The sequence below is a fragment of the Setaria viridis genome, chromosome 7 (genome assembly GCF_005286985.2).
Source record: "Setaria viridis chromosome 7, Setaria_viridis_v4.0, whole genome shotgun sequence".
Taxonomy (NCBI): Eukaryota; Viridiplantae; Streptophyta; class Magnoliopsida; order Poales; family Poaceae; genus Setaria; species Setaria viridis.
This window is the reverse complement of record NC_048269.2, coordinates 34734877-34750995: the sequence shown is the minus strand read 5'-3', so window position 1 is coordinate 34750995 and position 16119 is coordinate 34734877. Positions and strand designations below refer to the sequence as shown.

At 41.4% G+C, this 16119-nt stretch overlaps 2 protein-coding genes across 3 annotated transcripts; both read right to left on the bottom strand.

Annotated features, from left to right (window-relative positions):
- Nucleotides 1-566: 566 nt before the first annotated feature.
- LOC117864047 (meiotic recombination protein DMC1 homolog B) lies at nucleotides 567-4764 on the bottom strand. Of its 2 annotated transcripts, XM_034748016.2 has the most exons (15): nucleotides 4655-4764; nucleotides 4437-4554; nucleotides 3611-3702; nucleotides 3397-3468; nucleotides 3255-3293; nucleotides 3005-3062; nucleotides 2872-2917; nucleotides 2236-2281; nucleotides 2050-2111; nucleotides 1880-1946; nucleotides 1690-1782; nucleotides 1540-1608; nucleotides 1360-1438; nucleotides 1106-1272; nucleotides 567-871 (listed from the first exon to the last, which is right to left on the bottom strand). In XM_034748016.2, exons 2-15 carry the CDS (start codon nucleotides 4534-4536, stop codon nucleotides 827-829), a joined length of 1035 nt encoding a protein of 344 aa, XP_034603907.1. In that variant the 5' UTR covers nucleotides 4537-4554; nucleotides 4655-4764; the 3' UTR covers nucleotides 567-826. The 2 variants fall into 2 exon arrangements, with proteins under 2 accessions (XP_034603907.1, XP_072151205.1); XM_072295104.1 differs by lacking the exon at nucleotides 4655-4764 and having other exon boundaries at nucleotides 4437-4617.
- Nucleotides 4765-5069: 305 nt separating this feature from the next.
- LOC117864044 (long chain acyl-CoA synthetase 6, peroxisomal) lies at nucleotides 5070-15957 on the bottom strand. Its single transcript, XM_034748014.2, has 23 exons — nucleotides 15712-15957; nucleotides 15056-15116; nucleotides 14908-14985; nucleotides 14735-14806; nucleotides 14551-14632; nucleotides 14343-14448; nucleotides 14186-14262; nucleotides 13633-13677; nucleotides 13453-13539; nucleotides 11095-11184; nucleotides 10907-10986; nucleotides 10707-10800; nucleotides 10101-10189; nucleotides 9895-9983; nucleotides 8425-8554; nucleotides 8223-8341; nucleotides 7642-7765; nucleotides 7473-7559; nucleotides 6623-6726; nucleotides 6462-6547; nucleotides 5811-5897; nucleotides 5638-5724; nucleotides 5070-5555 (listed from the first exon to the last, which is right to left on the bottom strand). The coding sequence occupies exons 1-23, from the start codon at nucleotides 15821-15823 to the stop codon at nucleotides 5460-5462; spliced, it is 2082 nt and encodes a 693-aa protein (XP_034603905.1). The 5' UTR covers nucleotides 15824-15957; the 3' UTR covers nucleotides 5070-5459.
- Between the last annotated feature and the right edge of the window lie 162 nt (nucleotides 15958-16119).

Below are 16119 nucleotides of genomic sequence, written 5' to 3'. Positions count from 1 at the left end.
TCGCACGTTACACATTGGTGGAGTCCGAAAAGATAACCCTTTGGTTGGTAAATGTACAGGTGGATACATGTTCAGCAAACTTGAGAAAATACTCTGCTTCCACCGTGGCAGGACCTCTCATACTTTAACCTCGCCCGTCATGCAGTTGCTGTTACTGCCCATTTGGACACAATGGCGAGATAGCAGACGGACGAGGACGAGCAGATGTTCTGCTGTCAGGTGTGCAATCATGTTCAGGACCGGAACTCGTACGCATCGCGCAATGACCAGTCTGCAGCCATCATCTTTGCTTATACAGTACCCTTTCGAGCAAAGGAGTATTTGCCTAAATGCTAGACAAGTCTGAAATAATGGAGTATTAAGTAGTACTATCTCAAGTAAACTAAACTTGAGGTTCAGACAACAAAAACAAGCAGTAAACACGACTGGAGGGAGTATGTACATGGGAGGCATGAGCAACCACCAGAAATCTACCATTACGGGAGTTGCTTATTCTGAACATAATTCATTTCCTATTTTTCAGGTTGGATGCTCCTGTTGCATAGTACAATTGGTCTCTGCCTAGCTTTGGGGAAGCCAAGAACACTGTAATTTATTCACTTCATAAGAAAACATATCTTCTCAGTACAATTGGTTTGATCTAAACTCCATGCGAAAAATGCCCAGTAGGAGGCCTAAGCATCATAGAGTTTGCCTACATTTCCTATGTTAAAGATAAAACAGAGTAATATACTACTTTAACTTTTCTCGATGTACCGATGTATGTTGCGAAGTTTACTAAAGAAGCCTGAACAATCTTAGGACAGGAAGCACTGTGAGCGGATAATCAGTCCTTTGCATCCATTATTCCACCTGAAGTAACCTGGAAAACGTGCTGTTGATCAAGGGAAACAAAATTTCTAGGCATCGGATTGCTAATTCTAATTTGTATCATCTGAAGCTTTCAGTCATTGCAGTCAACAGTTAACAGGTTAAGTTCACTATCACAAGAGTTTGCTATGCAAGTCTAAGCAAAGGTAGTTTAGCTAGATTTTAGCAAGCTGTGAAATTAAAGCAATCAGTAGCACGAGCAGTAAACATGAATATCATCAAAGCAAAAGGATATTGCTTCTCCCTCAGGAAGGTTAGGGGCATCGAAAATCTTGCAGACACGTTGTTCGCCTTTGCCTTTCCTCAGCATCAATCTGATGGTGGCAGCGTGTGCCAACACGTGGCCGCCTGCTGGCTTCTTTGGATCACTTATGAACATGCCACCACCTGGATCAGCAATCACTGGAACACAAAAGGAGGCACCTTATAATTTGAAGTTCATTATCAATAAACTCTTGGAATGCAGAGCTAATAAATAGAACAGCTCACCTTGGTTGGTGATGTACACTGCAACATTGAACTCCTCAGCAATCTTGGTAAGGCGGGACAGCATCTGTGCTAACTTTTGCTGCAATTTCATAGTAGACACCCATAAGCAAGAAGATAAAATGGCACCCTTCAACATTTTACAAACTGCCAACTGTCATCAACATTAACTGACGATAATACCTGACGCTCTGCAAGTTCACCCCTGCCACTAAAATCAACACGGAATAGTGCAATCACAGAATCCACAATCTGTTTCCAGGACAAAAGAAATACCACATCAGCACAATTGGTATATATGAAAAATCAATACACTTACAGTTTCATGCCTACCAGAAGCCTGAAAGGTTCTTCAGCCATCTTGGCAGCAAGGCCCAGGAGCAAGTTGTACTGGTGTTCGTAGGTGTATGCACGAGCATATATGATCTAACCAGAAACAGACGTAAAATTAAACAAACAGATTAGTCTATTAGTCATGAATGGGTTAGCAGAAACTAGAAATGTTAATGCATGGAATTCATACATTGTCAAGAACAGCGTTGGCATCCATCCCAAATCTCTCAGCAATTGGCACAATACGTTCAGGTCGGCTGAAAACTTCATTAAGGAAACAGTTTGGAGAGAATAGGAATAAAAATATAAATCTGTTGAGACAATCAGCTTGACTAATTACTCATGCAATTCCAAAGATACAATGTTCCCTCAGTGTCAATGTAGGCAACCTTCCCATTTCCCCCATGCATGTGGATTGGAAGCTGCATTTTTCATCAAGCAGAAGTAAGAAAGCTATTCTGTTGCTTCTTTGTTTCCTCAAATTCTAGCGCTTCTATAGTTCTATGATCTATGTGCTATCAACAAAATTTGGTATGGGGGATGAACCTGAGTGGAGACACATAGAGTATGAGCTAACTGGGTCTTCCCTGACCTGCAAGACAAGCGGATGACATATATTTCAAATTAAAAAGCTAGAGCTGAACTCATAAATATAAAGAGTTACAGAAGTGCATCAAGAGCATAGATTATCACTGTGACCGTTCTCATTAAATAGTTAAGAGGTTTCTTCCATTTGCTAGTAAGGGCATGTGTATGTGTGATTGTGTGTTGTATGCAATAGAAAACTGCTCCCAGCAATAGAATACTACAAAGCATTGTTTCATATACTATCGCCTTAAAATACAGAGAGCGAGAACAGCTCAATTTCATCAATTAGTATAATAATTCACTTCACATCAAGAAAATGGTGAGAAACAATCATGTGGCTCTGTTAAAAAAGCAGAAAGCACATGTAGAAATTGCAAGATGCACTGCTAGCGATACCTCTGCAAGATGAGACCACATAAAAGCGAGGTACAGGAGGCTTTGACAGGTCGTATCATATTATCATCGACTCAAATGTTAATGAGTAATCATCTATCAACCATACATGTAAATGCTCCCGTATCATAAATATCAACCATACACGTAACACAGACTCCAGCAGCAGTAATTTAGAGGAAACGAAACATATCTACGTACCGAAACTCCCCGAATGCCTCTGTGATGCAAAGTGTTTCAATCCCCCCTTCAGATTTAGAACATGTCCATCCATTAGACTAATATAATGGCACAACTGATTACACAACAGATTTAAGAACAAGAGATATATTACCGCCAAGCAGCTCGTCAAGTGCCTGGCTCCCAGTTGTAATCCGAACAACAGACTTCCGCTTCAAAATAAGCAAAAAATAAACCAAAGAGCCTTAAAGACAATACATATCAGAATTAATTGAAAGTCCTAAGCAGATTCAATAAGCAATAAACCTTTGTCTATTAGTTTGCATACTACAAGCATTGGTCATCAGACGGCACCAAACTGGTAAAATGTACACTGACTAGTAGCTTAAATCCAACTTTCTCACCTTAAGAAGGAGATCACTCCCTGTCATGAAGCCCTGGCTCTGTGACAAACAAACAAGTGAAACAACAAGGCAATTTGAGGACACAATTTCATCCAGAACTGATTGTATGGAAGTTTTAAGCAAAATCAATGTAAAGGATTACCAGAAGTTTTTCAGCTGCCTCGCAGATCTTATCAACTTTTGCTTCAGATAAACCTTTGATTCCTGTAAGGCTCTGCAAGAGGATCAGTAGATTAGAACAATATTAGCCATACATGCAGCAGTGCCACAAACAATATATCAATTTAAGCACCGTGCCAAAAAAAAATTCAGCCAGATAAAAAAAGAGTTGGGAATTGAGATGCACGGTCCAGAACCTTCTTGGTATGCATCATCAGGCCATTGCAAGTGTAAATCCCGGCATCCTGCAGCTTCTTCACGTCTCCTGCGTTTATCCCTTGAGAGATCACTGTGCCAATAGACGCACCACAGATTAGCTTGAGTGCAGGAATTTTGCGGAGAACTCAAATTAATAGCATGTATGACACAGACGGAGAACATAACAGCATGAATTCTGTTAACTCTGAAACAAATTATGAGCCCAAGCTTAAAACCCTGAGTGCCCCAAGTGCACAATTGCTAAAAAACTACGAGTATCCACAGAAAACTCCCAGGATAGAACGAGTTAATATTCGAATCCTACTGGATTTTGCTGATCATTTGACAGAACGACCTGATGAACTCAGTTTAAGGCTAACATCAGATCAACCTATGCAGAAACAACGGCAGCACACATTGATTAGAACGAACTAGCCGCAGAATTTTAATCAAAAGTGGAGAATACTAAAACCCCACGAATTTATGCGACGAAGCAACACTAGTTAATCCCCAAAACACTCGAAATTTTGGGGAAAATCAAAACGAGCTCAAAACCCAGCCACGCGACGCAACAAAAACCAAACAAATGGCGAGACCGAGCTCAAATCGCATCAATTCACTTCGAAACAACACCAATTTAGACGGAAATTCCCCAAACCAAACCCAAAATCGCAAAGCGCGTATGCTCACGGAAGCGATCCGCCGTAACCGGGGACTGGAGCACCGATGGTAGGGTGGAAAAAACGCGCGCGCGCGGAGCGCGCACGAGATGACGAGAGCAAGTAATGCGGGAGGTGAGAAGAGAGGGGAGAGCGGGCGGCTTACGCTTGTCGATGGACTCGAAGCACTCCTCCTCCTCGTCGACCCTGTCGGGCTCCATGAGCTGGAGCTGCCCGCCCTCGTCCGCGTGCCTGGACGGCGCCATCGCTGCGAATCCGCGCGCCTGCAGTGCGATCGGAAGCCGTAGGAGAAGGTAAGTTCAAGCGCCGCGAGTGCGAGACACACGAGCGGCGGCGAGAAAGGGGAGCAGCGGCGGCGCGTACCTGCGGCAGGAGGCGGCGGAGGCCGCGAAGTGGGCTGGGACTTGGGAGAGAAGGAAGCGGAGGCGAGAGGGGAGAGAGAAGTGGTTGTCTCGTGTCGTGTGCCGCAGTGCCGGTGCGTGGGGTACTTGAAGGCCAATGCAAATTTCTTTTCAAAAAAGAAAAGAAAAGAAAAGAAAAGCAGAACGCAAATGCACAATGGGACCGCGCGGCCTTGGCATGGACATGGGCTGAGATTGGCGTATGAAACAGACGAGCCCAACCCGTTAAAGAGCGAGAAGGTCGTCTGGTTGCTGGTTTAATCTCTTGCATAATTCTTATTCAAAACAGAAACCGTGCTTCCTTTTCGTTAGTTATAAGCTCGTTCCAATCAACTTGCTATGCAGCATGTCATAATTCTGAACTGTCAACAGAGAAAGAAGAAGAAAAATACTGAATTCGCTATACGATCCAAAGAGAGATTCCTTGTACAGTTTGCAATAAACTTTGACTTCAGTGCTACTGTTACATTTGTAGTACATATGCTACGTTGCGCAGAACGTTTTTTCTATAATCAGCCTGCTGGGCAAGCTGGCTGCAGCTGCGGCTGCCGCTACAGGAGCTGCGGCTAGCCAGCCATCAGCAGCTGCGTAGATACCATCTGCAACAAGCACTGCCTCCGTCTCGTACAAGTCTTCTCCTGACCATTGCAGGAACCATTATTTCCCGAGTCAGAGGATTCAACTTATTCTATGATCTAGAAGAAATAATTGTGGAATCCAATCTCCTGTAAGCCTGTATTTAACACTTCTGATTATTACACAAGCAATTACAACTTCGCCCTGGCTGTCTCCGTTTCTTGCAACTCTGCATACATATCTGAGATTTCTTTTGCAAAGTATGCTTTAGCTTGCGGTCTTTTGACCTGCAAAAGTATCGGCATGGGAGTGTCAGTCACTCAGCATTTCAGTTCGTAAACTTCCTCAAGCATCACCAGTGGGGCCTACCTTGAATGTTGGGGTGAGGAGACCATTCTCCAATGTAAATGGTTCAGCAACAAGCGTAACAGCTTTAGCAAATTCAAAACCTCTTAGCTGGTACAATAGGCATGGAGTTATCAATAAAGAATCACAACACGACAGTTTCATTTGGATAGAAAATTAGAATAGAAGAGAGAAACCTGTGCTTCCTTTCCAATAGAATCCATATCAGCTAGGACAGCAGCTCTTGCTCTAGGATCAGCACAAAGCTGCCTTAAGTCTTCGTACTACACGTTAAAAAGAAAAGTTTAGAACACAAAAAAAAAAACATGTGCGCATGTTAAAGACTTGTGCTTGAAGTTCTACTTGTTGAAGAAAAAGACTATCTTCTGTGGTGCACTACTGACAATATATCGAAGAGGGAAACAGGTTGTATGCACGCAACATATAAAGAATGTGCAAGTGACAACACAGTAAAGTTGGATAACATTTGTTATCCATTGAATGTATGCGCAGTAAAATAGTTGAAGAGTAAAGCCGCTCTTTGGGATGGCAAATGGTCCAAGTCTGCCTGATCTACACTTCCCCTGAATCACAACTGAGGTCTTAGTTCCACAGGCCACAGCTGACAGAAAGCAGATTTCAATTGTTCTACAACCATGATAAGAGGGAGTGGCAGAGACTTCCCCAGTTCCATTTGTTTTATGATTCAAGCATATGATGGAAAATGAAAGCCCAGTTACAATAATATATTTGCTCAGTGTCACAACAACTAGTTACACTGACATTTCTTCTCATGGGGTGAAATAAATAGACTACAAATGTAAAATGTTATGGTTATAATCTTATACCTGGATTCCTTCAGACCCAGCCCAAGCCTTCAAAACCTCTGGTTCAACTGCAACAATGGCAACTAGGGAAGAGTTGAAACTATCACCTGCATCCAGACAAAGAGATTTAGAACGTGCACCATAATTGATAGTCAAAGCCAATATAGAATCATGAATTTTACCATATATAAAGCATTGGGCAATGAATTTGCATTTGGCATATACATTTTCGATCTTCTCTGGAGCTATGTATTCTCCTTGAGCTAACTTGAAAATGTTCTTTTTCCTAGAGTCCAGAAGAACATGTAAAACATTAGTAATTTAGGAAGAAAAATAGTGAGAGTAAACTGCGCGTAGGGAAAATGTATATACATAAAAAAATCTAGGAAAAGTGTTCTGTGAGAACACGAGTTCGGAATGCCTATAACAATGTTTTGATTCCTTGGACATTTCAGCTGTACAGAGGTATCTTCAAACTGAGTTATTCTTTATGAGCTGCATTGTTCAGATTTTCCAATTCAGTTATGGTGATCAGCAAGACTATATATGTCTGGTTTTGTCATTTGGATCCATTTGCACTGCATTTCTCTTCTTTTTTTTTTAGCAAAGAGTTTCTTAAATTGTTGCTACCACTATGCTCTCCCAGTAGGGCTCTCCCCTACTATAATTAAATAATGCACAGACATGAAAACAAAAAGGAATGCTTCTAGCAAATAAAACTTTCGAATAGTCTTTCCTAACTCCGTTTTGTTGAGACAAACTCATCTGATAAAATTTTCTCCTAATAAAGAATTAGTCCTTGCTTGGAACGTCACACTAGATAATAGATCAATACTAGCCCTAGCTTCAAAAGGCTGTAGAGATTATTTTATGACGATTTTAGTGGATGTTATGCGGAGACTGGAGAGTACAGAGACCTAAAAAGATAAATTGCAACCGATACTGGCTTAAACAAGATAAAAGCATTTAAAATTGACATCTCAGCTCCAAATGAAAAGCTAGAATATAAAATTGTGCACCATTTAGTTTTACCTATCAATAATCCTTAAACGCCCTCCAGGCAGCCACAGACCTATGTCTCCAGTGTGCAACCAACCATCTTCATCAATGACTTCTTTTCTGCAGGTTTTCAAATGCATTTGTTGCAGTTGCAGCCAATTCAATATAGAAAGGTAAACAAAAGTGGAGGATAGAAATCTACGTTTGGACTTCATCTTTGTAGTAACCCCGAAATATTGTAGGTCCTCTAACACAAATTTCTCCACGAGGATATGGTTGATCATCAGAACTATAATTCATTTCTGGGACATCCACAAGTTTCACCTCTGAAAAATGACAAGAGAACGATCCACATTAAGAAAGTGTAAGAAAAATGCACAAAGGCATACTAAAAGTACTTTGGATATGGGGCATCATTTGATTAGTATCATGAGAAAGAATATTGACATCTTCCTCAAGAAACAGGCAAGTTTTATTCCAGAATACATGCCCCAATCAACATGGTGACTGGAACTTTGCTAAATGGATGACCTGAAACATGTCAAACTAAAACTTAAAAATTACACCTTGAAACGGATAATTTTATTCAATGTGACTAACTTCAGTGGACATTTATTAGATTTTCGAAAATACCAGCACCATAAAATATTAAGATAAGTGACATCCAAAGTTTTAAGAACACATAAAGACCTCATAACTTTAGCATTGATTCTCCATGTATATTAATATTGTTACTCAAGAAACTTATCGCAAATATCCTTGAAATAAAAAAACATAGCTTACCACAAGATGAAATTGGGGATCCAACATGACCAATTGATTTATCACCAATATCCATCGCAGTTACGATACAAGATGTTTCTGTCATTCCATAGCCTTCAATAACTTCACCACCAAAGCATCTATAAAAAATAAACAGCAATTATATTTCACAAAGCCAAGTTCAAAGTAATTATCCAAGAGAGCTCAGAAGAAGTCAGCTCACATTCTTAGGAATTCCATGACATCTGCTGACAGTGGAGAAGCACCTGAACTCATGAGTCTCACACGCCCACCAAGCCTAGCTTTTATTTTGTTAAATACCAACTTATCCCACATTGGGGATGGATTTCGCCCTGATAGAACAGAGTATAAAGTGACGTTACACATAGATGCATCAAAATGTAAAATTGACCTAATTCCGTTATTGCTAATTAACAGAAATAAACCAACCCAAGAGGATTGTTATCTGAAGTTTCTGAAATATCAGTTATGACTATGTGCTGTATAAAAAAGTCCTGAAGAAACTATAAACGCTTCATGTTCGAAAGTGCCAGACATACCAACCCTCCCACTTTATGAGTGACCAAGAATCTTCCATGAATGCCATTTGCACAGCCAAACCCAAATGGTCGACTGCACCATATTCTAGCTTCCAAACTATATTTGGGTTTTGGGAAACAAAAGAAAAAATAGTAAAAGATAGCAAAGGGTATTCTATTTTACAAGAAAAGGCAGGCCGGTATTAGGATACTGAGTTTTTCCAAAAGATAGTAACATATATACAAAACTAGAACACAAAGACCTATAAACTAAAAAAATTATTATCTTACTACAAGCTACTGGAACATTGACCAGTTTCTTCCATACAGACTGGATCAAATTTTCAAAAATGGAAAAGAAACCTAGCCATACCTCTGTAACCTAGACTTCAGTATTGACTTAGAGGAAAATGTCATTTACACCAGGTATTTTTATAAGAAAAGGATTTATTTAATAATAAAAATAAAATTTTACTGTGCACCCCTTGGTTAAATAAAATCTAAATTAATGACAGGCATTTTAAGGATCCACAGAAAAACATCTATTGTGTAGGTAATGAATGACCGATGTGTTAGATGCATATGACCTTATACAATGGGGAAAATACAAAGAGTACATATACATCTAACACTATGAATATAGAAGCATAAAAAAAACACATAGGAATTCTCTTGCAAAATACAAGGAAACATCTTATCCAATTTTTGGCATATTCGTTGTTTCATTAAATATATGTACCTCAGGATCAGGTATATGTTTTGTGCCAAAATCTTTAAAAATTATGATGATAGCCTTCAACAAAATCAAACAAAATAAGGAGCAGAGGTCTAACAACTAAGTTGGTTGATCCAACTCTTCTTAAAAAATGCGAATATATGCATAGCCCACGAACAGTATTGTGGTTCACTATTTGAACAAGACTGAGGGGAAAGACGCAAGATATTCCCATGGGGAGAATCGAACCCAGGTGGGTCAATTGGGACCTTGCTCACCTAACCTTTCTACTCAGGAGACCTCTCATAATTTGATAATAGGCTGTACAAGCACCTGTATCGATTTTATGTTTCACTATTGATGCAGAAGAAATTCTCATAACTGTTATCCAAACAACAAAAAGGGCACTTATCTTCACTGAGCTTCATACTATTCTTACCTTTAATGATTGCTTGTCTCTTGGCATTGTATGCAGAATGAAACAGCTTTTCTTTCAGCCCACCAGACTCCTTCACAGCATTAGTAATTCTACACAACAAATAAGAAACAAGCTCATTAGCAGTACCAATAGAATATATCACTTTTTAAGTATTTATACTAAACATAGAACATAAAATAACTAAGTTTGTGGAATAGTTATATTACGCGGCATAAATTCTGTTATACAACCGGGGAACACTTGCGAATACTGTCGGTCTCAAAACAGCCAAATCGTCCATTAGCTTCAAATTATCCTGAAAATTAACATAGTAAGTTAGATGACAGAGTCAGAATTGGAGGTGAAAAATTATGGGTCGTAACTATAGATGTATATCTTGTAAATGCCATGCAAAATGTTTGCTCCATACAGACTGGCAAACAAACAGGAGATAACCTTGCATGGGTATAGGTAACTGATGTGGTGTGGACATGGGAAGTCAGCAGCAGGATAACTATGTGATGACAGGGAAAGGGTTACTGTGAGCAAGATAGAGGTGCCATGAACAGCGGAACACAACAAATACTGCAAGCAGATTTGGACTGATAGAATACTATCCTGATGATGCAAGATAAAAGTCATCCAAACTAGGAGCAACTCAAGTGTGTGCTACTGTGTTGCAATGGATGATCCTATTCTGCTCCTACAAGCACCAACTTATTACTTACAGATGAACCTTTAATGTTAGCTAGTTCTCTGAACACATGCCAAAATTGTTCTGTAAATTAAGGTATTATATAGTTATCATTCTAAATAGCTTTGAATCTGCATACCCCTTGGTAGAATCCAACCGCAACACCACAGTGCAGCAATGCAACCTGGTTAACCCTCTCGTAGATGTGAGCCAAAGGTAGATATGAGATATACCTGAGGAGAGCAATTCACAAAGCTATTGTCAGAAATGTTAAGAGCTGATATGGATTGGACAACTTATGCAAGCAGAAACAATTAATTTCCAATGTGAAACACTCACACATCGGAGGGGTAAAACTTAATGTTCAGGCTTGACCCTGCTACATTTGCAATTAAGTTCTCATGAGAAATAACAGCTCCCTGGGAAAAGATTGATATCCAACATCACGGATTTGAAATGTGCAACTGTACAAGAAAAAAGTACTTTCCTGTAGGAGCAAAGAACAATCAGAAGGATGGATGATTTACCTTTGGCGTGCCAGTAGTGCCACTAGTGTAACAGATAGTGGCAACATCTTCAGGTTTTGGAGGACGAAAAGGTTGAGGACTAGCCTTTCCCTGAGTTGAAGAATTGGAGGATTTCAGAAATCAGGGGTGCACAATATAGGAAGAATCTGAGGATTTCAGAAACGATGGGTGCACAATATATAGGAACAAGCGGAAAAGAACAGATACACATGTTGTAAAATGAAGGTGACATGCCCAGCATGAGCATGCTATGTATGCCTATGCCCTATAAGCATTGAACACATGTACATATAGTTAAAACTTACAAAACTTGCAAACTATGACTTGACCAAAGAGAACATTTAATCTGTGGTAGATCTACCTTTTGCTGACTTTTGCATAGAGGCCGACTGATACATTGTCTCATATCAGTTTGATCTGAACCAGAGGATCCAGTTTCACATTGTAGGTAGATTTTACTTTCACCCAACAAGGAGGGGATGGTAACTACATAACTACATATGTGCGGCTTAGGTGTCACATACTCACATCCCATCAATTTTGTAAAGGGACAAAACCTTGAAGCACATGGGCAAGGAAAAAGAACGAGACGGAAGCAGGGAACCAAAAGGACATGGAAAACTTATATGCTGAGTGCATCCACAGAAGCTGACTTAGGGTGTGTTTGGTTGGGCTGTGAGCTGCGGAAAAGCTGGGAAAAAGCTGTTGTAAGCTGTGAGCTATGAAAAAGCTGAAAGCCGTTTGGTTGGAACAGCTGTGAAGTTGTAGGTTTGGTAAGAAATATCTGTAATGCTCCTGAAGTCCTGAGAGATGTTGATATTCAAATTGATTGTAAAATATTGTGTTGTTCACTAATTCGCATGCAAATTACCATTTTAGAAAGGGAAACTTAATTTTTTTTAAGTTTTGCATCCACCATTAACATATTGGAGCATAAATTTTAGGTTGTCTTTGAACGGAAAAAGGAAATATAGGAATTATTTTTTTGGAAAACATATATAGGAATTATGAAAACATGGCAACAATAAAAATAGTTTAACTTTATTCAAGATAGAATGGCTACATCTCTCTTACACATGGACCCTTTATTATACATAAACTACTCTAGCAGTTCACGTAGGGTTTTTTTTTAACAAACACAAGACATGGACCTTATCTCTTTCTCCTTCCAGCATCTTCATCTCCATCCACATCCTGTTCCTCTGCTCTCTCTCTCTCTCTCCCTCCCTCCCTCCCTCTCAAAGAAATAGATCGCGGTTTGGTGGTGTCACTCGTTTGAGCGGAGCAGGCTAGCAGGATCAGCTAGCAAGCCAGCTGCTCACGGCTGCCCGACGACGGCCGACGAGATGCTCGAGGGGAAGAGGATGGCGCAGGGGCAGCGCAATGGAAGTATGCTGTTGACGATGCCAACGCCAGCAATTCGATTCAAGGTGGATTTTATCGATTTCGCGTGCCTAATCCCTCGTCTAACCTCTCTCTTTCCCATCTTCTTCCTCTGTTCTTTCCTGTCTTCCTCTTCCCTCTCGTGAAAACTACTGATCACTCTTGGGTGAAATTCATCATCAATGTTGAATCTCAACTCAATCACTTGCAATTAAAGCTCCGTTGATGTCTTGCGAATCCATTTGAGTACTCAAATTCACAAATCCATGGAGGGATGAGCCAAATCGAGGCAGCTCGTGGGGAGCTCACGTGGCCGCCTGCCGGGGGAGCAGGCGCCGCTGCCCGCGAGGAGCTTGCGCCGCCACCCCTGCTGGGAGCTGGCGCGGCTGCCCGCCGGAGGAGCTGGCGCAGCTGCCCGTGGGAGGAGAGGGCTGCCGCCGGTGTTGCTAGCCGGCCGCCGCGTCTGACCCCCGTGCGCTGCCGGAGAGCGTGCGAGTGTTGTGGTGCTCTGCCGCCCGAGAGAAGGAGGCAGATGACGGGAAAGAACGAAGCGGTACGCACATAACCAGTGGCAGTGAGTAATTTTGACGAAAGTCTCACCCTCACAGCCAGTGAAAGCAAGCCAAGAGGTGCTGTGGAAAATGAACTGGACAAAAGCTGCTTTTGTGGAAGCCCATGGTTGGAAGCCCACCCTTTTGGTTTGGCTTTTTTGGAAGCAAAAGCAGGTTTGGAAGCCAAACCAAAGGCACCCTTAGGCTTTTCCAGATTAATAACAGTATGCTATCATGTAGTTGATATCAATAAAAATTTCTTAATTCTAGGTATGTGGAAAAAAATTGAAAGGCATCTGCTTCACTAAAATTATGCAGTTTATGAGTGACTTATACAATTAGTAATCTTTATGTAGTGTCTGAAACAGTTAATAGAATTTTAATTTTTGATGAGCAAAACTCAAGGATCATTTAGAAAGCACACCTGGATGAGTAGCCTGGAGAAAGTTATGATTTGCACTCCAGTGGTTCCCGGAGTTGAAGGCATATTTGCATCGTTTCCACCAACTACCTAGACAAAAGAAATTAGGAAAAATAAGGACATGTCCTTGAACAATAATGACTGTTACATCATGCTTATCAACTGTAAGTGGTCCAGACTTACCACTATAAGCCGAACACATGGCATTTGAGCTACAAAACTTAACAGCTGCAATCAAAATAGATAAACAAGTAAAAGATAGGTCATAAATCAAATAACGATGAGTAAAACAAAGGGCCATAGATCAAGTTTAGTTTTTGAATGTAGAATGGTGTAGTGTGAAGTTCAAAGCTAAAAGGCATTGATAAACTGGTGTACCGTTTCAAAATAGGAACAAATTTTGTATTGTTTATGCATGTAAACCTAGTTTAAGATCAGGCCTCAATATCCACCAGATTAACCATCTCTTTTGTGGACATGGGCCAGGAAAAATATAGCTGTGATTCCTGCTGTATGAACCATAATCCAACTTTTCTGACACTAGAGAAACCCGTGACTGGAGTTATATACAAACAAATAAAGAATGACCCAAATTCATGGAGCAGTTCCAGGCTTCCAGCCTCATTAGTTAGGACAAGTGTGACTCCTGACATGCAGCCTCGTATGTTTTATTTGCAATTTTTTTATTGTAGGAACTAGTAACAGTCGAAGGCTGAGAGCAGGGACTAAAGCTCACAATGCTTAGAGTTTGAGGCACACAGAATATAACTTCCACAGCTGCATGGTTCACGATGAATTGGACAGCATCGGGACCTGCAAGTACAATATACAAAACTGTCACTAGATGAATCAAGAATGAACTTCCCTATGGTCATTCTGTGTTGTGAACATACCAAGAGTGTCATAAAGTGGCACAGATACGTATGAATATGAAGCACAAGCATGGTCAACTATAATCCACTCAGGTCTGTTTATAAAATACAGACCAATGCGTGCACCCTGATTCCAAATAGAAAAGATTTTTTAAGTAAGTTCAAATATGCTCACAATATATCGAATTGGTAAAAAACAAAAGGACTTGCTCAGATCACAATGACTCACTTCAAGTACTCCATGATAAATAAGGCCAGAACCTACTGCAGTCCTGCTCGTGCTAGCTTCTCCATACGTCATCCATTTGTAGCTACAACATTATTGGTCACTTACAGGAATTAAACAAGTCTGGATAAAAAGATACTGAAGACAATAATAAGGCAACTACTCCTATCAGATAGCTAATCCTTACTCTCCAATTGTCCCATCAGCTCTGATCCTTGTTCCCAGGTATCTACAATCTCTAAAAGTATCAACTGCATACCTGCAAAAATTTGGAATATCATATAACATTTTGCCTGAAAGGTTATTACAATATGTTTCCTAATCAATCAAATAGTCTGCAAAAGGCAAATATAATCTTACTCAAAATTATCATGCAGTGTTCCAATGTCTGGATTGTCAGGATATCTACTTATCAACCTTAGAGGTGAACGTGCAGACCTGCGAGATGGGAGAAGCAATTGTGAGCCCCCGCAGAAGTGAAACACAGCTCAACATACAAATTACCTACCGGTACACGTTCCACTTTCCAGTTTGCAACTTCTCAGGGAGAACGACACTGTAGCCCTGCGCTGAAAAGGTTAAGTAGAGCGGATTACTAATGATATTTTGCTGTGGAGATACTATTTTTTCAAACTAAAACAGTACATGTTGTCTGTGAGGAAAATGCTAGTTGCTAAGTCAACTCAAACAAGCACAGTTGAAATGGAGAGGACATAGGCTGGCAATGGCAATTGGAAAAGAACTGTGTATGAAAAAGATATAGCAGCAGCAACATGTACACATCCACATCTCAAATCTGGTTACTATGGGTACGGTCAGACAGATATAATGATGGACTAGTTGTCATTCATAGAAGAAAGTGGCGTTGCGAGAGGCCAAGGCGAAGGAACTGGTGATGGGCGCCAGTGCCCCCACATTCGGAAGCTAAACCCGGTTTGCCCCCCGTAAAATCGACCGTACGGCTGGACCACCGCGCCACATTCCCACACCACCTCGGAGCTGCGATTGGCAACTCGCCGCAACAAAGGACCATCCAGTTCCAATCGACCGCAGGTTCCAAGTCGGGGCATCGCCTCACCTCACGGGATGGGAGTACCGGACGATCCCGTGTCCCAACAGACCACAGGAGGTGAAATGGAACACGGGGGAAGAAGAGTGACGCACCGTGGACGTACTCGCCGGCGGTGGGGTTGGCGGCGAGGCCGCAGCCCGCGGCGGTGGCCGGCGGCTGGAGGTGGGCGGCGACCGCACGGAGCCGGCGCTGGGCGTCCTCCATTGGGGGGCAGGGGATTTCGTGGCTTTCGTGCGGGACTCGATTTGACTTGCGTGGGGAGGGAGGGAAGGGAGGAAGGTAGGGAGGGGGCTGCCGCAAGCGAAAGGGGAAATGGATTTCTCGCGCGAGAGGGCTCAGAGCTGAGACCGATGACGCGTGACTCGGCGTGGTTTTCAAACCGACGCGTCGGATTTGGACATGTTTTTTTTGTTTGTGCATAAACGAGGCGTGGATTCGAGTGTTTCTAGACGGGGGGCGCATAGATATTTCCGACGCTTTTTCTTTGGAGCAGCATGGCA

What these genes read in the sequence shown, in the direction of transcription:
- LOC117864047 (XM_034748016.2), bottom strand. Translation starts at nt 4,536, where the DNA reads ATGGCGCCGTCCAGGCACGCGGACGAGGGCGGGCAGCTCCAGCTCATG. An exon ending in AGGCAGCTGAAAAACTTCTG is followed by an intron (nt 3,294 to 3,396) that starts GTAATCCTTTAC and finishes TGTTTGTCACAG; the next exon opens with AGCCAGGGCTTCATGACAGG. An exon ending in CTCTATGTGTCTCCACTCAG is followed by an intron (nt 2,112 to 2,235) that starts GTTCATCCCCCA and finishes TGAAAAATGCAG; the next exon opens with CTTCCAATCCACATGCATGG.
- LOC117864044 (XM_034748014.2), bottom strand. Translation starts at nt 15,823, where the DNA reads ATGGAGGACGCCCAGCGCCGGCTCCGTGCGGTCGCCGCCCACCTCCAG. An exon ending in ATCCCCAATTTCATCTTGTG is followed by an intron (nt 7,766 to 8,222) that starts GTAAGCTATGTT and finishes GTCATTTTTCAG; the next exon opens with AGGTGAAACTTGTGGATGTC. An exon ending in TGCCCAATGCTTTATATATG is followed by an intron (nt 6,548 to 6,622) that starts GTAAAATTCATG and finishes GTCTGGATGCAG; the next exon opens with GTGATAGTTTCAACTCTTCC.